Source organism: Oncorhynchus clarkii, chromosome 19 (genome assembly GCF_045791955.1).
Source record: "Oncorhynchus clarkii lewisi isolate Uvic-CL-2024 chromosome 19, UVic_Ocla_1.0, whole genome shotgun sequence".
Lineage (NCBI taxonomy): Eukaryota > Metazoa > Chordata > Actinopteri > Salmoniformes > Salmonidae > Oncorhynchus > Oncorhynchus clarkii.
This window is the reverse complement of record NC_092165.1, coordinates 11800854-11825697: the sequence shown is the minus strand read 5'-3', so window position 1 is coordinate 11825697 and position 24844 is coordinate 11800854. Positions and strand designations below refer to the sequence as shown.

The 24844-nt window shown below is 49.1% G+C and overlaps 1 protein-coding gene across 4 annotated transcripts in view; it reads left to right on the top strand.

The window, feature by feature from the left end:
* The window catches only part of LOC139374720 (F-box/WD repeat-containing protein 7-like), a 208402-nt gene that overhangs the window by 104672 nt on the left and 78886 nt on the right, over positions 1–24844 (top strand). Inside the window, exon 1 of one of the 4 annotated variants that reach the window (XM_071115832.1) lies at positions 6022–6440. The exons of 2 other annotated variants lie outside the window; for them this stretch is intronic. In XM_071115832.1, coding sequence (XP_070971933.1) covers positions 6201–6440 — 240 coding nt within the window. In that variant the 5' untranslated portion in view covers positions 6022–6200. Of the gene's footprint in view, positions 1–6021; positions 6441–24844 lie in introns of those variants that run through there. One more of the 4 variants, XM_071115833.1, reaches the window with a different exon arrangement.

The window sequence follows — 24844 nt, the reverse complement described above, 5'->3', positions numbered from 1 at the left end:
ACAGAGCCCTATGTCCCAACAGTGTCTATTTAAACTCCAGCTGTTTTTCTTAGGAACTAATCAAACACCAACCAGAAGGGTTTTTCTTAATCCTCTGTGGATGTTATTTTCTCTCGGCCAAACTCTTTTTTCCAAATACTGTGTAGAAGGTTCTTAGTTGAATGCACTCAGTTGTACCAAATGACTAGGTATCTCCCTTCCTCTTCACTCCGGCGTCCGATCCATGTGAAAGTCATTTTAACGTTTGCCTGTATCGTCAATGCTATTGTTTATAGGGTTATAGCTTCTGCGACCGTAATCGCTGGCTGTCGGCTGGTGTTTATGCCCAGCGGAGGATGCTAATGTAAACAGGAAGGAACCTCAACCCACACTTGTACACAGTGGCAGGCCGTCGCTGTTCAAGGGGCTGGACGACTCATTCAAAATCAAGTCCAATTTTCTTGGTCACATACACATGGTAAGCAGATGTTATTGCGAGTGTAGCGAAATGCTTGTGTGTGATTACTCATTCATCAACTTTGTGTTCTAGCATGTGTTGTGTAGAGTGGATCGGCTAATCACTCACTGTTGCAAGGGAGGTGTGACTGCAAGTGTGTTATAATGTAAACAGCGAGGAAACGATCTGTGTGTGGTCCGGTTTGAGCTAAGCCTTCCCAGCGATCCATCATGCCCAGTCCCCATACAAGCCCAGGCCAGAAAAGCCCTTGTTATGCTTTGTCTGATTTGGCTGTCAGAGCCTTCCAGATGTGTGAAATAAGGGAATGTGTTGCTACGGTTACACGTAAACAGGTCTGATGTACCGTACTTGTTTCATATTTTAATTTGATTTGCAAGCATGCTTAGTCTTATGTCTTCTAAAACACAAGTTGCCCTGATGCTTTAAGCACTTGAAATGAAGCTGGTGTCTTTAATGGTGAGACAGCCATGTCCATTTGGTATATTACAACATGAAAAAAGGTACTGCAAACAGCACCCTTTCCCCCCCTCCCTGTAAATCCTTGCATGTGCTATAGAAGGACAATATCTACTGCAGTTGACCGTGCTGCGCCACGCTTCTCAGCTCGGCGACAAAAACGACAACGGTGGTGGTGGGAGGAGGGGCGGACAGTACCACTGTTTCCCCCTGCTGCGGATTCCGTCTTTAAGTCACAGGCTAACATCCACCAATACATTGACTCAGTTTTTAGACACATTTCGACTTGTTCTTGAAGTTTCGGTAATATAGGTCCCAGTCTTAGCAGCATTGGCTGTCATGGTCAGAAACATGTGTACGTGTGCTGAGTAACTCGAGGTACCAAAAAGGCTGGACCTTTTGACACATCAGCGTTTCTCCTCACAGAATGCAACCTTAGGGACCCTGAAGGTATAGACGAGTGAAGTGTGTTCTGGAATAGCTCTGCTGACAGGGTGTGTGTGAGAGATCACTGGGTGGTGTGTGTGTGCGCTCGTTGCTTTTGACCAAAATGCTTGAGCAAGTACATTGCTTTGTTTACTGAGGATGAGTTACCACCACGCAGGTAAACCTATTCTCATTGAGAAGATCAGACCGTAGGTTAAGATCCTATAGGCTAATATAGCACACCGGAGTTAGCATATTCTCATTAAGAAGATCAGACCGTAGGTTAAGATCCTATAGGCTAATATAGCCCACCGGAGTTAGCATATTCTCATTAAGAAGATCAGACCGTAGGTTAAGATCCTATAGGCTAATATAGCCCACCGGAGTTAGCATATTCTCATTAAGAAGATCAGACCGTAGGTTAAGATCCTATAGGCTAATATAGCCCATCGGAGTTAGCATATTCTCATTAAGAAGATCAGACCGTAGGTTAAGATCCTATAGGCTAATATAGCCCATCGGAGTTAGCATATTGGCGTCCACTTGAACTGTAACCATGAACCTTTTTTCTAGTACCTCTCAGTTGATCTCCCATCCCCCCCGTTCTACCTTAAATCCTGACCTCTAAATCTCCTCAAGTCTTGGAAGTTAACATCCGTCTGGAGGCTGTTTTAAACTGCATGGCATTCAGGATAAGAGATTCCCTCAAACCGAAGGCTTTGGGCTTGAATTCCCCAGGACCCAAGGTTAAATCCCTCATGGCTGACATTCCTACCGTTTACCTTGGGCCTATCATGTTAACAGACATAAGCCTCTGCAGTGGGTCCATGGCACATAGTTTAGAAGTTGGAGATTAGCCAAAAAGCTCATGTAGCCGGAATATAGACATGGGAGATACATTTGCTGTGGCCTATTCAGGATGTGTTCGGAAACATGCAGTTTTGCTGGTGTCTCTGGTCACCATCACCCATGTGTCTGCACTCTTGACTGTTTACACTAAACCTCAGTGGGAAAGGTACTAATGCTGCTAGCTTCGCATTCAGACTCACACACTTATACAGCGGGGAGTTCTTTTGTATTTATGAATTATTCAGTTGCCTGCCAACATCCAGAAGCAACACACAATGAAGAGGCCTCTCGGTTCAAGAGGACTAGGGCTTTGTTTTTCATTACATCTTTATTGATCAGGGAAGGGCAGCGTAGGGGGGAGTCAGCATTCTTTGTTGTCAGTCAGTTCTGCCGAGTTGTGAAGACTCTCATCCCCACTGATCCAGACCCATTTCTTCTTCTGTAGTTGAATTTTCCCACAGCAATTATTTATTTCTCCAGCCTTCTTTTCTGCAGCCTTTTGATTAGAATTTGAGGAAGTTCCACGTGCTGAGATGTGTGACCTATGTGGGTATGGTAATGGCGTCTATTCCCAATAGGTTGACACACTATATTGAGAAATGTCCTAGCCGGCATGCAGCAGCACATTCTGTGGACAACATCGTCCCAGAAGAAGTGGAGGCAATTAAAAAAGTTGGAGAACTTCTCCTGCTCTTCTAAGGGAGATTTCGACCTTCAAATGAAATCCCAAGTTCTCGATAAGTTGGGAAACGGCGGCACTCCAATAAGTTAATTTAGAGTTTCGGCAGTTATGCCGTCATCAGAGTGTCTACTGTAGGCCTAAAGCCTATCCATCCTGACTCCAGCAGGTCACATAAAGCCTCGATGAAGTGGCCATGTCACACATTCCGACATCTGTCTGCTGTGTTGAACGGCAGCCCTAAATATCCTTCATCCGCCTCAGCATCATAGTCAAGGTTACTATGATGCCATAACTCCCTGGCCGGCACCACGGAAGAGTTCGAGGTTCTGTTAACACTTACTTTAGATTTCATAAACATGGGCCTAAGTAATTCTGAGTGTGAGGAACAATCTCTTGACCTGCTGTTCGATGTACATACCACTTAGCCTAAATATGCTATGTGCTAACAGTATTGATCTGCTTGTCATGAGTTGGCATAAACTGTCACTGTTTATGACAGGTGTCATGTCCCACTGCGATACTGTAACATTATGCCCCCCCCCTCCATGTCCCACTGCGCTACTGTTAAATTATGGCCCCCATGTCCCACTGCGATACTGTAACATATTGCCTCCCCCCATGTCCCACTGCGATGCTGTAACGTTATGCCCCCCCATGTCCCACTGCGATACTGTAACATTATGCCCCCCCATGTCCCACTGCGATACTGTAACATTATGCCCCCCCATGTCCCACTGCGATGCTGTAACGTTATGCCCCCCATGTCCCACTGTGATACTGTAACATTATGCCCCCCATGTCCCACTGTGATACTGTAACATTATTCCCCCCCATGTCCCACTGCGATACTGTAACATTATGCTCCCCCCCATGTCCCACTGCGATACTGTAACATTATGCTCCCCCCCATGTCCCACTGCGATACTGTAACATTATGCTCCCCCCATGTCCCACTGTGATACTGTAACATTATGCTCCCCCCCATGTCCCACTGCGATACTGTAACATTATGTCCCACTGTGATACTGTAACATTATGCCCCCCCCATGTCCCACTGCGATACTGTAACATTATGCTCCCCCATGTCCCACTGCGATACTGTAACATTATGCCCCCCGATGTCCCACTGCGATACTGTAACATTATGCCTCCCCATGTCCCACTGCGATACTGTAACATTATGCTCCCCCCCATGTCCCACTGCGATACTGTAACATTATGCTCCCCCCATGTCCCACTGTGATACTGTAACATTATGCTCCCCCCATGTCCCACTGTGATACTGTAACATTATGCCCCCCCCATGTCCCACGGCGATACTGTAACATTATGCCCCCCCCATGTCCCACTGCGATACTGTAACATTATGTCCCACTGTGATACTGTAACATTATGCTCCCCCCCCCATGTCCCACTGCAATACTGTAACATTATGCTCCCCCCGTGTCCCACTGTGATACTGTAACATTATGTCCCACTGTGATACTGTAACATTATGCTCCCCCCATGTCCCACTGCGAAACTGTAACATTATGCTACCCCCCATGTCCCACTGCAATACTGTAACATTATGCCCCCCCCATGTCCCACTGTGATACTGTAACATTATGTCCCACTGTGATACTGTAACATTATGCGCCCCCCATGTCCCACTGCGAAACTGTAACATTATGCTCCCCCCATGTCCCACTGCAATACTGTAACATTATGCTCCCCCCATGTCCCACTGTGATAATGTAACATTATGCTCCCCCCCATGTCCCACTGCGATACTGTAACATTATGCTCCCCCCATGTCCCACTGTGATACTGTAACATTATGCTCCCCTCATGTCCCACTGCGATACTGTAACATTATGTCCCACTGTGATACTGTAACATTATGCTCCCCCCCATGTCCCACTGCGATACTGTAACATTATGCCCCCCCATGTCCCACTGCGATACTGTAACATTATGTCCCACTGTGATACTGTAACACTATGCTCCCCCCATGTCCCACTGCGAAACTGTAACATTATGCTCCCCCCCATGTCCCACTGCAATACTGTAACATTATGCTCCCCCCCATGTCCCACTGTGATACTGTAACATTATGCTCCCCCCATGTCCCACTGCGAAACTGTAACATTATGCTCCCCCCCATGTCCCACTGCAATACTGTAACATTATGCCCCCCCATGTCCCACTGCGATACTGTAACATTATGTCCCACTGTGATACTGTAACATTATGCTCCCCCCATGTCCCACTGCAATACTGTAACATTATGCTCGCCCCCATGTCCCACTGCGATACTGTAACATTATGCTCCCCCATGTCCCACTGCGATACTGTAACATTATGCTCCCCCCCATGTCCCACTGCGATACTGTAACATTATGTCCCACTGCGATACTGTAACATTATGTCCCACTGTGATACTGTAACATTATGCTCCCCCCATGTCCCACTGTGATACTGTAACATTATGCCCCCCCCCATGTCCCACTGCGATACTGTAACATTATGCCGCCCCCCATGTCCCACTGCGATGCATTATGCCCCCCCCCATGTCCCACTGCGATGCTGTAACATTATGCCCCCTCCAAAAAATAAGGAATCAGACGTACCACATGGGCAATTACCTGACACGGACCAGCTGATCTGGACATTTCTGACAAATTGTAAATAGCTCTCTAAGGTATGTAATGACTGACATGACAAGAAGAACTGCTGATGCACTACCCAATTTAGAAATGTCACCTTGTGCATTCTACTATCGCAGGTTTCAAGAGTATGTTGAAAGTCCGACTGAGTTCCCCAAAAAAAGAAAAGGGCCCCACCGTTTGGGAACCACTGTGTTAAGAGACCATGTCAAAGCAGCTGATTACAGTGGTAAGTCAGGGAGGAGCAGACAGGACAGGAGGGGGCTGGTCTGGGGGATTGCACATGTCACCCCATTGAGCTTCCTCATAACTGCAGTTTTGGACGACCGGTGGAACTCATTCCTCCCCAGGGGGTCAGGGAGACGGATTCCACAGTGACTCGTCGTTCCGAGGGGGCGTGGCCTATCCTGAGGCATGGCAGACAGCTGCTCTGCCTGGCAGGGACCGCAGCGGTGACATCACGCCCTGGGATAATTTAAAGGGGGCCGATGAGCTGGGGAGCGAGCTCGTAGTGGACAGACCAGCATCAACAGAGCACCGTGAGGGTTGCATTAGTGTTTTCAAGAGCTCCAGAGAGAAGAGTCGAATTCCCCACGGCCACTACGTACAACAACCTGCTCCCTGAGCCGACCCACCCCTGATTACCCCTCTGGGATATGACCTACTAGCCCCTGTTCTTGCAATGCTGAGGCATTGCCCCATACCCCTTTTCGCATCTTCCGGATCCCGAAAGAAGATGCCCAAGGCCTCTGGGAAAGAGAAGGCCCCCCTGGCAACACCGGAGAGCCAGGCCCTGGACATAGTGGCAGACCCAAAGGTGGTGGTCAAGGTGGCTAAGGAGCCACCACTGCCCCCGCAGAAAGTGCTCCGGCTCTTCAGCATCAACATCATCACTCAGGGGCTGCCCTTCTGTCGCAGACGGGTGAGTGCTGCCGGGCTTGGGCCCAAGGTGTGTTAAGGGGGGTTGGGGTAGGCCAGATGCTTACAGACATGAGCAAGGAATCTCGCCTGTCACCCACATAAAATGTCAAGAGGTCATTCCGCACCCTGCTGGCTCATCTGTGAGACGGGACTGACGAAAGCACAACTGTCTGCGGACTAGTGCAACTGTGATTCTGTTTTAGCGTCAAGGTCTCTTCCCCGTTTCCTCTCTTCTGTTGAATTGCACGTTGTCAGTTTCTCAGTGTTGTTGTTGTTTGTAGTTAATCAAGGTGACAGTTTTTGTCTCCATCTGACAGAGGTTGTTTGTTTTTCCTCTTTTTGTTTCTGCTCTGGTGACTATTTTCTTTTGTTTTTGAAATGTTCAACAAGAGTCTTGTTTCTTCCCAGGGTTGTATATTGTCAAAGTGAAACGCAGTGGAGGCCGTTTTAAAAATACTTCTGACCTCTGACCCACAAGCCTTCTCAACGTGGATATAAACACTGTATAAACACTGTACCTACTACATCTCTTCCCACTTCAGTCAACAAACAGTAATTTGTTACCTGTACTGTTGTGTCTCGTCTTGTTTCATTAGAACAAGATGGAAAGATAAAAGCGATGGTCAGTGTTGTCCTTGACCGTAAATGCAGTGACAGGTTTTATTCTTGACAAAGCGTTTCATAATATGAAAACTATATTGCCAACACGTGAATGAGCGCAATGGCTTGTCAGTTTGGTAGAATACCCTATTCCCCAAGGACGTTTTACTAAGGGCTTTGTCTCAATTACATTATACCATGTTGTGTAATGCTAACAAATGCACACTACCCAATCCTTAATCATGTGCCTACTTCAGCAAATAGCTTTCAACCAATTTATTTGTATGTAAGTATTCGGTGTCTCTCTAAAACACGGTTTTATGCTACTGTGTGTCGTGGGTAGACTGCTGGGCGCAACAATGCACTTGTTGACGCAGTCTTGTGCTCGGGCAGCCTCGCCCAAAGCGCCGTTCAGGACTCCTACATGTGACCTTAAAAAGGCTGCATGGTATCTCTCTATTTATAGGTTATGTTTAGGAGACGATGACCAAACGTATTGATCGCAGGGATAAACACCTGGCAGCTTCTGTAGTCCAAGGAAATATCGGTTGTCGATGTTTCAAGAACGTGAAGTTGAACGTTTTACAGCGACAAGTGCATAAAAGACACAGGTTCTGGATGTCCTCTCCCTTCAGTAGTCTTTTATTGCTGACGTGTTTCAGTGATGTCATCCGATTAATTGGGAGAGGTGCTGCTAGATAGGAGGGGGGTTAAGTACGTGACGGCCAGGACAGTTCAATGGTATCGGACGCGATGGAACGTTACACCTCGACAACTGGCCTGCGGCTTTACTCCTTATGCTCAGCAACCTAAATTAAGCCGTTCTAATGTTTCGGGGGGGGGGGAAATGGGCGTAGGAAAATGACTTTTGTCGTGTTTATTCAAGCATATCCTGCCGCTAAATTGGCTTCCATTTTGAGAACCCATTCTGTTTATGCACCACTTACTCGTACCAGTCCAGCATCTTTACACGTACACGCTTTTTATATGTGTGTGTGTGGTGCACTGCGGCAACAAGTGGAGAAGGCTGACCAAGGCTTTGACTGCCATGTTGAGCTGTTATCCTGCCAAATTGAATTGCGGCCCACACAACCTTTTTTCTAGTTGTTCCCCTGTAAGGAATCAGACAGCTTTTGTACCCCCTGTCTGTAAGGAATCAGACGTACCACAGCTTTTGTACCCCCTGTCTGTAAGGAATCAGACGTACCACAGCTTTTGTACCCCCTGTCTGTGACGTGGGATATGTTGGCAGCCCTTGATGGGCAATTTGCACTTTTGTGACATTGTACTGATGTGAACCCTTAAAAACACTTCATCACTTCGGGGAATTGAATTGACTACGCTAACAGCATTGATATTTTCTTGTCAAATTAGACTGGCACCTCAATGTTTGGGTGTTGGCTACATCATAGTAAAAATGCCTTGGAGCTTAGACGAAGAGCTCTTTTTATAGGGGTTGCTGAGGGAAGGATGGGAGAGGACATGAAAGATTGAGAGAATATAATTGTCCTCTTTCCACCTCCGCTTCTGCAGTTTTCACAGAGGGAGTTGAGGGACAGAGTGAAGGATGGAGAGAGAATGAGGAGCGGACACAGCTAAAACAGTGACTGAGGAGCCTGCAGCCCTCTCGCTCGCTCTCCCCGCTCTCGCTCGCTCGCTCTCCCCGCCCTCCTCTCGCTCGCTCGCTCTCCCCGCCCCCCTCTCGCTCGCTCGCTCTCCCCGCCCCCCTCTCACTCGCTCGCTCTCCCCGCCCCCCTCTCACTCGCTCGCTCTCCCCGCCCCCCTCTCGCTCGCTCGCTCTCCCCGCCCCCCTCGCTCGCTTGCTCTCCCCGCTCGCTCGCCGGCTCTCCCCGCCCCCCTCTCGCTCGCTCGCACTCCCCGCCCCCCTCTCGCTCGCTCGCTCTCCCCCCCCCCCTCGCGCGCGCTCGCTCTCCCCGCCCCCCTCTCGCTCGCTCGCTCTCCCCGCTCTCCTCGCTCGCTCTCCCCGCCCCCCTCTCGCTCGCTCGCTCTCCCCGCCCCCCTCTCGCTCGCTCGCTCTCCCCGCCCCCTCTCGCTCACTCGCTCTCTCCGCCCCCCTCTCGCTCGCTCGCTCTCCCCGCCCCCTCTCGCTCGCTCGCTCTCCCCGCCCCCCTCTCGCTCGCTCGCTCTCCCCGCCCCCCTCTCGCTCGCTCGCTCTCCCCGCCCCCCTCTCGCTCGCTCGCTCTCCCCGCCCCCCTCTCGCTCGCTCGCTCTCCCCGCCCCCTCTCGCTCGCTCTCTCTCTCCGCCCCCTCTCGCTCGCTCGCTCTCCCCGCCCCCTCTCGCTCGCTCTCCCCGCCCCCTCTCGCTCGCTCGCTCTTCCCGCCCCCTCTCGCTCGCTCGCTCTCCCCGCCCCCTCTCGCTCGCTCGCTCTCCCCTCTCGCTCGCTCTCCCCGCCCCCCTCTCGCTCGCTCTCCCCGCCCCCCTCTCACTCGCTCTCCCCGCCCCCCTCTCACTCGCTCGCTCTCCCCCCTCTCACTCGCTCGCTCTCCCCGCCCTCCACTCGCTCGCTCTCCCCGCCCCCCTCTCGCTCGCTCGCTCTCCCCGCCCCCCTCTCGCTCGCCGGCTCTCCCCGCCCCCCTCTCGCTCGCCGGCTCTCCCCGCCCCCCTCTCGCTCGCTCGCTCGCTCTCCCCGCCCCCCTCTCGCTCGCTCGCTCTCCCCGCCCCCCTCTCGCTCGCTCGCTCTCCCCGCCCCCCTCTCGCTCGCTCGCTCTCCCCGCCCCCTCTCGCTCGCTCTCTCTCTCTCCGCCCCCTCTCGCTCGCTCGCTCTCCCCGCCCCCTCTCGCTCGCTCGCTCTCCCCGCCCCCTCTCGCTCGCTCGCGCTCCCCGCCCCCGCTCGCTCGCTCTCCCCGCCCCCTCTCGCTCGCTCGCTCTCCCCGCCCCCTCTCGCTCGCTCGCTCTCCCCGCCCCCTCTCGCTCGCTCGCTCTCCCCGCCCCCCTCTCGCTCGCTCGCTCTCCCCGCCCCCTCTCGCTCGCTCGCTCTCCCCGCCCCCGCTCGCTCGCTCTCCCCGCCCCCTCTCGCTCGCTCGCTCTCCCCGCCTCGCTCTCCCCGCCTCGCTCGCGCTCGCCCTCGCTCTCCCCGCCTCGCTTTCCCCGCCCCCCTCTCGCTCGCTCTCCCCGGCCCCCCTCTCGCCCCGCTCTCCCCGCCTCCCTCTCGCCCCGCTCTCCCCGTCCCCCTCTCGCCCCGCTCTTCCCGCCCCCTCTCTCCCCGCTCTTCTCGCCCCGCTCTCCTCGCTCTCCCCGCCCCCCTCTCGCTCGCTCTTCCCGCCCCCTCTCGCCCCGCTCTTCTCGCCTCGCTCTCCCCGCCCCCCCCACTCGCCCTGCCCCCGCTTGCTCTCTCGCCCTTACCCCCCCTCTCTCCCTGCCCCCTCTCGCTCTCTCGCCCTGCCTCCCCCTCTCTCCCTGCCCCCTCTCGCTCTCTCGCCCTGCCCCCCCCTCTCTCCCTGCCCCCTCTCTCTCCCTCCCCACATTTTGTCTCCCCCATTCTCTGTCTCTCGCTCTCCCCCTGTCTCTTGCTCTCCCCCCCTCTCTCTCTCTTCTGTCTGAGATCAAAGCCTGCCACTGGGTAAAACAGCTCCGAGACAAAGGGATCAGAATGGTAATTTGTCCTTCATTAGCGCTGTTTACGCGCTAGCTGCAGGTTCAAAAGCTGAGCCGAAAGGGATCTAAGGGGGTGGCTAGGCAGGATAATATCCACTATGCTCTGTCTTTCCTGGCCACAGAGTCAGAATTAAAGAGATGTTTCTCTTTGTCACTGTCCAATGGGATTCAAGTGGCACTCATAATAATCACCATAATCATTTTCTGACTGTTACACTCCACTGTTACACCGCATGTCTAACAAAAAGGGAGGACAAACTAGGTTCACAGTCAACGCACATATCACAAAGCAGGATGAGCAACTGTCCAGGCATACGATGACTCTAGACCTTTAACCTGTTAAACTCAGTGGTTGTTTTGGACCCGGTACTCTAGCCCTTTAACCTGTTAAACTCAGTGGTTGTTTTGGACCCGGTACTCTAGCCCTTTAAAAGGCTGTTTGTGAGGTGATTCTCCCCAAGAACTTCATGAAAGCGGAATGTCTTGACCTCCATCCAACAAGTGTTAATTTGTACCGTGTACTGTTTCAGATGTGTTGTGGGCTGTAAAATGGTGTTGAGGGTGTTATAACTGTAAATAAGGTGTCCCACTGTGGGTACCTTCTGTGTTCTCTCATTCTCTTGCTCCCTCCCTCTTTCTAGTTCTTCATTCTTTACCTCCCTCTCCTTTGGTAAGGAATGTTCTGCGCCCTGTTTTCTTCAACTGCTAGGGAAACTCAGCCTTGACGCTAATTAGGATTTAATCGTTTGAGCTGAAGGTGAAATACACCTTTTGGTACCAACCAGACCTAGGCCTCCAGGGGAGCATGAAACGAGACACCACTGGCACAGGGAGCCGAACACCGGAATAATAAAGTTAGTTAAGCCCCCACCTCTGGCAGCCTCCGGATGGTAATTGGTTTATATATATTTTTTTTTACATGTAGGATTACGCCACTGTTGCCGGTCGAGCTTAATCCCTGGCTTCCCGTTGCGAGAGTGCAGTTTCCCCCTCCAAAAGCAGAGCAGCGCCCTCGGCATGCCGACCCCTCCTCCATCAGGGGATCTTTGCCTTCCCTCTCTACCTCTTTCACTCTCTCCCACTGACTAAAACACTGCAGAATACAGGTGTTCTATCAGCAACTTGCACACATTCCCCCAGTAAGATTAACTTTGTATGAAAAGACAAAATGGGCCCTTACAGGCTTCCCCTTTTGTTCTTTAGTGGGTCGTGTTCAAGAACAAGTTCCTTTTGTTTTTGCGTCTTTGTCGCTGTGTTAAAATGGTACCTGCGAGGAGAGAGTTCCAGGCCCCGAACTGAAAAACAGTCTAAACTTTGCTGCCTTCTGGAAGAACGTTGTCTCAGTAGACCAAACCGTAGCTAGGTCCCCCATGCCATGCCCAGTTGTGGGGCTGCTCTTGCTGGTGTGCCACGCAGACTCCACCAGACTCTACTGTGGAGGCAGCAGCTGGCTGCTGTGAATGGAATTGCTGGTATTTCTCTGGTCTCTACGGGACGTTAGAACTTAAGTCCCCGGAGCTTCTGCTTTCAAGAGAGCTCATTCCTCAGAGTCCCAGGAGCTTTCATAAGACATTTCTGTCATTTCTAATGCGACAGTGTTGCTGCTGAGATAATTGCAGAAAAGTTTAGTTATTTTAACAAAAATATGTTTAACTTAACAGTTAACTGAATACATTATCATATGTTCCATAGTACGGAGCGATTTAGTGATTTGAGGTAGTTTGATTATTTTTTTAAAAATCATGGATTACGGTTTCGATTATACATTAAATGCATTATGAAATATTGACAGAAAATATATATATATATTTTTTAATGGAAATTCCAAAGTTAATCATTATGAACATTCAATTGCAAAAACATAGAGACAATGGGATATTTTCAGTCGGGTCAATAGAGAAGTAGGAAATGACTATGAAATATTTCAAATCTGTACGTTTTTTATTTTATAACTAGATTTTTTTTTCATTCCTTAAAGTAATCATCTCATCTCTGCTCAGGGAATAGCAGCCAGCCAGACCATCTAACGTTATCTCGGTGCTCCCCATACTGTACGGATCTTCAGTCATCCTATTCAGCTAGGCTAGCCTGACAAAAATCATTTTTCTGCTTCTTCAAAGTAGATGAGACATACATGCACAAACGGTCTCTATCCCTCTCGTTGTTGTGTACATTCCTCTCTCATGCGTTCCGTGCGTATCTAACCTAACGTAGCATGTGTAAAAGTGTCTTTGTCCAAGCCGGAAAGAACGGGTGCAATGGATGTTCTTGACTATTTCTTGAACTGCATTGTTGTTTAGGAGCTTAAGTAAGCGTTTCACGGTAAGGTCGTATGTAATTCAACTAAGATTAATTATAGTTAATTACCAGGTTTCTGCACTGAACTAGGTTGAATATTTGCTTAATGCAAACTACAACTCTCCTTCAGGCCAGCATTTCTGTCGTGAATAATTGGATTTCTCTCTAAAGAAACGGCGCGTTGGGCTCACACACAATTCCTGAATGGAATTCAAGCAATTGAACTGACATCGGTCAATTAGTTGTTTTAATAAACCCACCCAAAATAAAAAACGAAATCTTCTTTTGTATCGTCCTTCAACTCTGTCAATCTCCTGATATAAATAACATAGGGACTTGGCTTGAGTTTCCAATTCAAATGTGCCAACATAGGTTACGCAAACCTCGTTTGCCAGGCCCGGAACAGGTATCCAGCTGCTGATGGTTATCGGGGAATTAGACTTACACAGCAGTGCATTTGAGACTTGGTGTTACTTTCCTGGCTCATCCTGCTGCCATGCCATTTTGGGTAAGATGATCTGGACCTGCCCATGACAGCTATGTGTCCTGTCCCCTTCCATCAGCCAGGGCCATCAGCTGCTTGGACTTTCGCTCAGTATAGGCGACAACTTTCCCTAGAGACTCTGATATCAAGTGCAAAGCGGATGAGCTAATAGCTAGATCTCAAAAGCCACGGAAGGAAACACTTTGCTGTTTTGTCCGTTATACATCCCCTCTTTGCCTTTCTTCAAAGTATTTTTGATTAGCCTCACGGGGACACGTACGCTGTGGCGGATTTAGCCGTTAATCAGCCAAGTGTCTAGTATAAAACAAGATGTTGTAATTGAGTGCTCCTATGGCCTTTTTGTTTGTTTGTAAGGTGTCTGTGTGTGTGAAGCAGGGCGACGTGACACTCTTGGTAGGTGCGGCCTACGACGCATGCTGCAAGCCAGGCGCAGATTGCAACCTCGCTGTCATGTCTTCGCTCACATTTCCAAAAAAAAACAAAAACATTTCCAAGAGTGTTGGATAAAAGGGATATGAGATGGCACCAATTTTAGGCTGTTCAATTCAACTTCGCCAGTGTGCTGTTTTGAATACTGTATATGCCCTTGCGTGCTTACTGCTTAGCACTACTCTGCTTCATTCATCATACTTTCAAACAAGTTATTTGCAGAGAAAGCACAAGAGTTTGCACCTTTATGCCGACGAAGAGACGTTGAGAAAAGCCCACACCAGGCCTTAGAGATCAGTGCACGGCCAGTTGACTCCCTTAACTCCCTCACACTCCTCCCAAGACTCCAATATCTGCAGGGGATTATTTCTCAAATCCATCTTCTAGTAAACACATTGACCAACTTCTTGCCAGTCGGGCCCAGCCATGTGTTAAGGTGCCTGCGGCGGGCGGTCCAGATAAGACCTTTTGGATTTGAGGAGCTTCACCCTGTACTCATTTGGTGCTACATAGATCAAAATGGGACTCGCAATCCCTCGACTCTGCATCATGGCCCACCGAAGCAATCGTCTTTAGGGGTCTCGAGCGAGGCTCCGCGTCGCTTTAGCGGCCCTGTTCACGTTATTGCAGTTGACAGCAAGGTGTCATTGCAGGAGAGATGCCGTTAAAATAGAGGGCCTGGAGAAGCATTGAAGATGGTCCATTTGCTGATGCAATAGACTGCAATACGACAGGGCTTATGCTGGAATAATAAAGCACGTTACATTACCACTCCAAGACCTTCTGAGTTCTGGCTTTCTTTTTGGGTGATTATTACATATTTAGCTATTTGTTTCTATTGTGTCAGTATAGTGTCACGCTTCAAAATGATGACCTTTTAAAAATGTAGTCTGCCACTGGGGACCGCATTCACAACTTCACGCTCTCCCCACACACTAGAAATCCAAGGTCCCTCCGACTAATCGCCTGTCTATTCCCTGCCAAGTAGAATAGGTTACAGAGTATTGAACAGACCCGTACGCTGGTTTTTACTCTGTATCCTGCTGGGCTGTGACACAGCTTTGAGCAGAGGATGAAACACAGACTCCCAGAGAGCGGTGTTGCTCTCACAGGGGAGCCGCCTGTTATGTCCCTTCAATGGGCCTCGTGGTGTAAGACATGCCCTGCCACTGGGCAGTCGGTCCGTTGCATCTGCAGTCTCTCCTTTCCCGACAAGTTCACGAGAGATAAGTGCTATCTGGGAGCTCTTTATGGCACCCTCGCCCACTTCTAATCCTTCAGTGTCCATCTGGTCATTTTTCTATTACAGATTATACTCTTACGGCTTTTATTCATCACCCTCCAGCTCTAAATGCACTTTTTTCCATTATCAGTAGACAATCCGGTCTTCGCTCACAAACTGACCGAAAGTCCCCATCACCAACTAAGTGTTGCAGTGCGATGGATACCCATAGCATTCTGACTACGCATCACAACCATCTGTCCTGCTGCTCCTTTACTCTCTATTAATAGAACCCACATAAGAGCTCCTCTCTGTCCTTATGGCTCAGCTGCTGAGAGAAACCCACAACACGTTCACCTCAGACGTACTGACCTCCCCTTCAGTTCAAAGCCAAGGAAGAAGTGATGGCGAAATGATGTCAAATCATGTCAAAAGGATTTGTGGGGCGTGGACTCATGGGGCGTTCCCCTGGTGTTAGCCGTCTCGCTAGCTAGCCTCGCTCACTAGCGCCTTCCTCCCTTCCTTCACCTTGGCGTATTTGACCATATCTGTAATGTCTATATGGGCGGCTGGCTGCCACATTCATCTCTGGATTTGTGATCTGGACAGCTGATGCCCGGCCCCGTTCAACCCCCACTCTCTCTCCTGAGGCAAGGACCAGAGCTCTGCTCCCTCACTCCTGGGAGAGGTGCTGGGATTCCATTGCCCTTGGGCTCCAAATAACACTGAAGGGGGGGTGGAAGGGAGGAAGGCATCTGCTCCATGCTATTCTAGGCAGACCAATTCCAGGGCAGAGAGCGGGAGAGAGCCAGCCAGCAGTTCGGCCCAACCAAGCTGTTCTGTCCCCCACTAAGAAAATGAAGGGGCAAGGATTCGGTAGCCAGGGAGGACGGTCGGTTTTCGTGTTTCTGGTTTGTAGCAGCCGTCTTATCGATTAATCTGTCATCATCACTACCTCTTGACCTGATTTTGTTTGATTTCCTCTGATCTAATCAACCAATATGAGATTTCTGTTCTCTTTACTCACAACGAATCATGGTGAACAAACACTGTTCCTTATCAGTCAATGTTCATCAGAGTGTACTGGAAAACATTGACTTGTTTCTGAGTACTTCAACATAAATTAGCCTGGTCATCATTGATGACACGGCGATCTCTCTAGCATGCATATCTTGTCTCGACACGCATGCATGTCTCGACACTGTAGCGTTTAAAGGTGAATATGATTTCTCTCCCTAAACGCTGCATGCAGTCTTTCCTGTGGTATGCTGTACGTGACGCAGTGTGACCAAGACGTGCTCAAGTCGGCTCACGACCGAATGGCTCAGGTCGTACTTTAGTCACGGCCCTTCCCACCTGCATTAGGGCTGCCTGGAGGCACTGACATTTCCCACGGCAGACGGGGGCAAGAGGGGTTAATAAGAGGCGTTCCCCTCCCTCAGGAATGCGTCACGGGGCCTAAGCATCGCCATGTTCCCCAACCGGAGAGAAACTGAAGTTGAGGTGGCAGCTTTTAAAACCCCTCTACACGCAAGCAGATACACACTGCTCTGCTTCTCAGTTGTTGTGTCTGGTGTACAGTACCTCGGGGTCTACTCACATGACAGAGTCATCATTACCAACAACTACACCCAATAAGTAAGCCTGAGGTTAAACAAGACTGCGTTTTCGTAGCCTGTTTTTTCCTTGCTGCTTTACTAATGGCTTGTTTGGGAGTCTGTTTTTGAAGTGAGACAGAGGCGTAGTGTATCGGGGCCCCTGCTCCTTACCTGTGATCTGGTATTGCTAAGCACTTGTGTCAGGAGCCACACGGGGCCGAGCTGCTCTAGGAGTTTTGGGATATCTGGGCGCTGTTTGTGCCGGCGTCTCTAAGCTGCCAGCCTCAGTGCAGAGTGGCTAAGCTACCTTGTTACCTCTTCCACCAAAACCTGACTGTTTATTTTCAATTAACGGTTTCCAAGGAACCGGTGCTATGCTTCTCACTGGGCCCCTCGCGCCACAGCTCTCACTCTAACAGTGTGTGTGTGTATACAGTGGGGCAAAAAAGTATTTAGTCAGCCACCAATTGTGCAAGTTCTCACACTTAAAAAGAGAGGCCGTCATTAAAAATCCTACAGTGATTTTCTGGAGAAAAATAATCTAATTTTGTCTGTCATAGTTGAAGTGTACCTATGATGAAAATTACAGGCCTCATCTTTTTAAGTGGGAGAACTTGCACAATTGGTGGCTGACTAAATACTTTTTTGCCCCACTGTATGTATAGAGAATCAATCTTCCTCATTGATCGGTTGTCTCTGGCTTTGATGGCCGTGTGGCCGAGGGACAACAGACCCCCCCCATTATAGATTTCTCTCTCATTTGTGTAATTATGCCTGTGCAACACTGCCCCGACTCCCCGCCTCCACAGTCTTGTGTTCTGGGCTGGGATCCCCTGGTTGGGAATGAGCTGGTTAAATGTCTGTCTGGTCCTCCTTTCCAAGCCTCAGGATCTGTTGCTACTCCCCTTTTAAAACCCACCCACCCATCTCTCTGTTGCTCTGGCTTGCGCGCCTAGCAGGCACGTAATTGGGTCGTCAGCAGGCAGTCGGACGCAGCCGGAAAATAGATAGCCAACCGGCCGGCTGTAATTGATGCGGCTGTCTGCATGGTTTGTTTAATCTGTGCATAACCCCTCCGTCCCTCGCCCTCTGTGTGTGGTCCGCCTGCCGCTGCTCTGAGGGTGCAGGTGCTGAGAGTTTAGAGAGACATGCCAAAAGAGAGAGCTGCAGAGCGAGAGACGGAGACTGAAGGATGGATAAAGAGAGGGGGAGGGAGAGAGTGGTGGGCATTTCTTAGGCGAAAGGCTTGGATGCAAGACATAACGGTCATAGGATCCTGTGAGCTATGAGCTGGCAGGCGATGTTGCCTCGACCCCTCCCTGCCCACTCTCTCTCCTCTCTCCATCTCAATGTAAGGGGCTTTATTAACATGGGAAACCAATGTTAACATTGCCAAAGCCAGTGAAATGGATAACAAACAAAAATTAAATAGACAATGAATGAACAGTTACACTCCAGAAAGAATAAAGAGAGAAAGAATAAAGAGATTTCAAATGTCATATTATGTGCACATAGTTTCTCTCGCTCTCTCTCTCCGCCACCCACAGTGAACCCACTGTGGAGTGCAGCCAGGCTCAGCATTGGTAGTAATAAAGATAGCCTCGCACAGCAGAGAGAAGCACAGCCTGCAGAATATAGAGAGGAAAGAAGGAGCGTTATTGCTTGTTCTGTTGTTGCAGACGGCTGAAACTCCAGTGTATTGCACAGACTAAAGAAAGACGAAACAAATACCTCCGGCTAGTTTGTTCAAGGAGTGGAGAGCCTTTGTTGCTTGATTGAGTGTGTGATTTGAATGAGTTGTTCAGGTAGACTTTGGTTTTGAACAACGGTACTGGTCAGTTGGCTGGTATTCTGTCAAGTATCTAATATAGTGGGTTCAGTTCACCCATTTGTCAGGCTCACTGTAGAGTGCCTCGTCATGCCTGTCATCAGCGCGGGTAATGATTCCCTCCATGCCTTGGCCAGAGTGGAGCTGCTTAGGCTACTCTGTCTAACGGATCCCCAGTATCAGATGAGCTCTCACCATTCAGTGGTACCAAACTAGTTGAGACCAGTCGTTAATGGTCAAAGGTCATTGATGTAAAGTATAGGCTAGTCTAACTTTTTATGCCTTCAACCTTATTCGAGACACGCGTCACATCCACTAGCATTTTGCTACACTCGCATTAACATCTGCTAACCATGTGCATGTGACAAATAAAATGTTATTTGTTCAGTAGCACCGAACGAGTCGTGACTGACGTCGTTGGTGAAGTGTAGGCTGACTTTTAGCCCACGACTTCACCCTCACCCCGTCCTTAACTTTATTCGTGTCTGGCGGCCATGCTAGTGTCTCTGGGTTTGCCTGCTAAGGGCTCTGCGATGAACAGCTGGACAGCCAGCGGTTTCTGCAGCACAGGCAGAGTCTGGTGCCAGCTGGTCTGCCATCTTGGCTCTGGCATACGGAATGCGTGAACGCAGGACCCTATCGAACCTTGTAGTATGATTTCTGTAATATCCCATAGACTTAATACAGGTTTGGATTATTTGACTATACATTGATATCTAAACAATGTTTATGCTACAGCGTGAAAATTGACTCTTTCATTTTAGTTCAAAAGAAACATTGTTGGAAAAATACATTAGATTTTTCTAATCCTGGAAACCTTGTTACTGGGGTCAGTTGAATAGTGCCTCGCCCACTCCGCTAACAAAACACAGTGCCCTTTAATGCTCTTCACACACTGAGGCTTTAGAAAAAGAAGAGGCTAGTTGGAGCCTGCCTTGCTCCTCCTGGTCTTGCACATGCATATAAAGTGGCTCTTTATTACCCTTTACCCTCGGTGCTTAAGGCGTCACGACAGACACCCTGGTCTGAATCCAGGCTGTATCACAACCGGCCGTGATTGGGAGTCCCATAGGGCGGCTCACAATTGGCCCAGCGTCGTCCGGGTTAGGCCGGCATTGTAAGAAAGAATGTGTACTTTAGTGATTTGCCTAGTTAAATGAAGGTAAAAAATGTAAAAGCTTGCTTCCTTTTTGTTTCTGCTTTTAATACCGCTATATGAGTGTCCTTGGGTGTGATTGTGTGTGTGTGTGTGTGTGTGTGCGCGCGCGCTCTCACATTGTATTAGTTAGTCTGCATCCCTGGATGTGAAGGAGCACTAAGGGGCCTTGTGGTTATCTAGTCCTCAGATGTACTGCGTATTCATTCTGAATACAGACAGACCTCTCACGCTTCCATCGATCTCCACATGTCTTCTACCGACGTGTCTACAACTGAAGGCCTCCTAAGACTAACGTTTAGCATGCAGAGGGAAACCAATGGGTGCAGGGACATGTTAATGTCTCTGTTAGAAAGAATCGAGGCAGAAAGGCAGACAGAAACATGTCGTGATAAAGTAAGGAACGACTTATCCAAGGAAACACGACTCATGAGGATTTTCGTGGCTGCCGTAGTTAGCGGACTCACACACACACACACACACAGTTAGCTGACCATGTTTTGAAGATGTTGGAAACCCGAGGTCTCTTCTCACATTTGATTATAACCGTGTATCATGTGGGAGATGTTACACCAGGCTTCAACTTCCCCCCTATTTATAAACCCTGCGCCGTTTTAGAAATGTCTCCCCTTGCCCGGGCTCGCTGTGCCGTCCACCTCCCCGTCTGAGAGACCTCCGTCATCACCCAAGTAAAGGCAAGCGGCACATCGCATCCCTTCAGTTCAGAAGGCCACAGGTTTGTCCCAAGTGGCACCCTATTCCCTGTGTAGTGCACTACATTTGACCAGGGCCCTGCTCAGAAGTATTGCACTATACAGGGAATAGGGTGCCATTTCAGACGCAGCCCAACTCCCACATCTCTTTAGCAGCCTAAACTTTGTCCACCTCCACCATTGCCTGCCTACCCAACCAACCAGGCCTTCCTTCCAGCATGTCTTCTCTCTAAACTTGTTACTCAAGCTCCCTGTCCAATTAAGGACAGCTTCCCCCTGCCCCCTCTTGGCTTTCTCTGTATTTAATTATACATAACATCAAGGCACCCAGGCACAGGGGCGAGATGGATGCGTTTTCTATGTAAAAGCGAGTCGCCAGCCTCTCACTAATGTAGCTCCGGTGAGTCAGCCGGCTATTAATAGGACCCTGCCTGTCAGTTCCTTCAGCCCTCAGGCTTTATGTGCAGTGATACAACAATGCTCATCATCCAGCCGCTCTCCTCTGCCGTACCGTAGCGGACCGTCCTTGGCAGCAGAGAAGACTGAACACACGTTGGCATATCGGCCGGCATTGTCTTGTGTCACAGTGCAACATTCGCCTGCGACTGTAAGTTGATGGACTGGCGTTGTTGCGTATGAGTGACTCCATCTGTTGGAAGACTAGCCTAGATCAAGGCAGCCATTTAAACCCCACCTATAGCTAACCATCGCAGGGACTAGTTTACATCACTGACCTTGTCTAAGGTCCTTTTCCTCACCGTCAGGTTCACTTGTGTTTTACATAAACTATCTGACCCTTCGTCACACCAGCCCTTTTCTCCATGTTACCGAAGGGGACATTCCCACCATTAGTCAAAGGCCCATTCCCACTATTCCCTCTGGCGCCATTTCCAGTAGCTGGAATGTTTAGGGAACGCTGTCAACCTTAGATCCTGGCCCCGCCGGGGCCAGTAGATCGATGAGGAAGAAGCTGGACCTTCCCATCTCTCGCTCTGTTTCTGGCATCTCTCGTTCTGCTTGTAGGCTCCTACATCTGTATGTCAAGGCAACCCTTTCACACCTCTCCACGTCGCGTCTAGGGGCATTTCTGTTTTGTGTTGGTTGTTACTGCAGACCACTTGCACTGTCTGTATTTCCTTAAAAAATCATTCTGGTTTAGTAGTACAGTGACACAGCTCTCTCGCGTTTACAGACTCAAGGACCTACAGCACCCACTTCGTCATTCGACTTTGAATAGCCTTACAGTTAGTTTACTGAGGGAGGAGGAATGCAATTACTTTCACCCCCCCATTTTCCCCCCCTTTTCCCGTTCAAAGCATCGTACTGAGCAGAGGGGCGAGAGCTGCATGTCTTAGAGTATTGATTGTGTCTGTATGTAGGTCCAGTGGCTCCCTCTATTTTCCCACACAGTCCCCACCCGCTCCCACTCTCTCCTTCACCCTCTCTCTCGCCTTACCACATATTACCCCTCCTCATCCTCTTTCTCCTTCCTTCCATCTCTCTCTATGGACTTGTCTTATCTCCGGCCAACAGCACCCCGATCCTCCCTTTCCTGTGGACTGGGTGGGCTCTTCATTAGCCGTAGCTTAATGGAATCATTCAGTCTCTAAACCCGTGATGAGGTTGACTTTATTTCTGAATGCCACTGCGTTCCTCAACTGTCCCTGTCGCAAATGCAGTTTGAACTAGCATTCATAAAAACTACAGACCAACGCTGGGAGTGATTAATATTGACCTAAAAGTCATTTCTGGGCTACTTGCTGTGTAATGTGGTTGAGGATTAAGACTTAAGGGTTTGACAAGTCCCACTGTTACCGTTTCCATTAGTCTTGTCTAAGATCAGTAGAGCTCAAACTTACTGAACAAAGAATGTCGGCCATTCCCAAGTAGCGTAATATGTGAACTTCACTGAAACAAAATTTGTTATGACAGCTGCCAGAAAAATACACTTCTGGGTAGAACAGTTTGTATAGAACAGCTGTAGATGAACTCTGCTTGGTAAATCAAGGCGTTTTAGTTTTTCTAACAGTGCAGTATGCTGCAGTGCCTTCTCTGAGTGGTATAGGAAAATGACTTTTTCCCTCTTCCTCTGCAGCTACATTCAGATTTCTAGACTCTGGCAGTAGTTCTTCATTAAGAATACTAATTGGAAGACTGCATGCAAAGAGGTAGTCTGTCATACTGTTTGATGCCTGCGAGTTGATTAGCTAGTTCCGCACTGCTCCAGAAAGTAGATTTGCAGTGATTAACATTCAACCGTGATGTTTTTGTGTTTCACTTGATACGGCTATAATGATATTACCAATCGACGGATGCGATTTCTGCATGCGATTTTTCACGCGACGTTCCACTAATGCTTTGAGACTCACGACTTGGATAAGAGACTTTGTTTACACTAGAAACTATCGCACAGAATGTTAATTGCTGCTGGCTTTACTTGTTCAAAGCAGCCATCAAGAAAACACTCTGGGGGAGACATTTCTTTCAGAAGTAAAATATTCATAGAGCATATTGTTTTGATTATTATTGATGGCCGAGTGTGAACAGTGCTTTGAAACATTAATGCTATTTACCATTGCATAAGTGACCTATATGAAACATTCATAACTAGAGAAAATGCCTCTGCCTCCACTGGGTAGATCTCAAACAAAGGCAAACCAAAGGGCATATTACCAGTGGACAATAGTGCAGAGTTTCTTATGAAGAAGGAGCAATGCAACTGAATGAAATGTGTAGCTACAACTTAGGCTAATTTCAAGAAATCATTTCAGTATCACTTTGTTTGGGTCCCATCTTGTTGATCTGAGGAGACTTCTGTCACTGTTGTGAAGACTTCTAGCTCTCTCATTCTTCTCCCAGGAGCCTAGATTGACATTTACTGCACTCTCGCGCTGTGCTCAGTCAAAATGTGTGACTGGTCGTGCAGCTTTGGAAGTCCAAAGATTCTGAAAAACATTGCCTTTTCACACAGTGTTAGGACAATGCTCTATTAAGAGTCACCCTAGATGGCATTTTGTGGTCTCTAATGCTTGAAGAACGGGGGATCTGAAATTGAGGGTTGTGACCCTATGGGTGATTGGTTCATCATAGCCCTCTGCATCGCTCAGTCTCCCTTTGTGACGACACCCCGATTACTCCCCTTGTTTTCCTCCTTACCACTTCTAGGAACACATTTATCTGGCCCCAATGAGTTCTCCAGTAACTTAGAGCAAGGTACTTCTTCAAGGTCATATGTGAGTCATTTCTGCCCAGTGCCCACCCTCCCCTAAACCCCTTCAGGGAGAAGGATCACTCTTACTATCCATTTGAAAAATGTTTCCTATTTTGGGCCTCCCGAGTGGCGCTGTGGTCTAAGACACTGCACCGCAGTGCTAGCTGTGCCACTAGAGATCCTGGTTTGAGTCCAGGCTCTGTCGAAGCCGGCCACGACCGAGAGACCCATGGGGCGGCGGACAATTGGCCTAGCGTCGTCTGGGTTAGGGGAGGGTTTAGCCGGACGGAATATCCTTGTCCCATCGCGCTCTAGAGACTCCTGGGCCGGGCGCATGCGCGCTGACATGGTCGCCGAGTGTACAGTGTTTCCTCCGACACATTGGTGCTGTTGGCTTCCGTGTTAAGCGGGCTTTGTGTCAAGAAACAGTGCGGCTTGGATGGGTCATGTTTTGGAGGATGCACGGCTCTCGACCTTTGCCTTTCCCGAGTCCATACAAGACTGTAACTACCAATTGGATACCACGACATTGGGGACAAAAATGTATATATTTTTTACCTTGTGGTCTATTCAGCCATCAGATTAGTTAGTCCTGCCATCTGTATTCCAGTAAGTCCTATCTATCTTAGGCTGTGCCAAGGTTCTAGCTAACTTAGGCTGTGCCAAGGTTCTAGCTAACTTAGGCTGTGCAACTCCCGCCTTATACAGAGATCAGAGGAGGCGGATGCTGTCTCTTAGGCCGGCCCTGCCTTTTGGAAAGGCATTGGAATCACTAAATACCCTGCGGTCAGTCAGGCAAGATGTCAGCCAGCCAGCCAGGTAGGGAGGCAGGGCTGTCAGGCTCTGTGCGGATCAGGTCCCCACTGTCAGCCCCTGGTGGACCGTACTATACACCCTGGTGAGAATTCTCCCTCCCAACAAACACTGGACTGAATGTTCCCTCTATTCTTTGAAAATTAAATGTGGTTTGTTGCCAGTGAGATGCAAAGGAACTCAGAAAATCTGATGTGCAATAATGTGACTGATGGCTTAATTTGCCATTTGACAGATTCGTTGTTGGTCTGTTGGAATGGTTGTCACCTGAAGTCTCTTCCCAAATATGACAAGTTTATTTCAGTCAGCGATGGACAAGCATTCATTTCTCTCACTTTCTGATTTCTTCACACCCCAACTGAATAGCTTATGCTAAACCTTCTGTTTTCCTTTGTTTGTTAATCACCGTGCTTAAA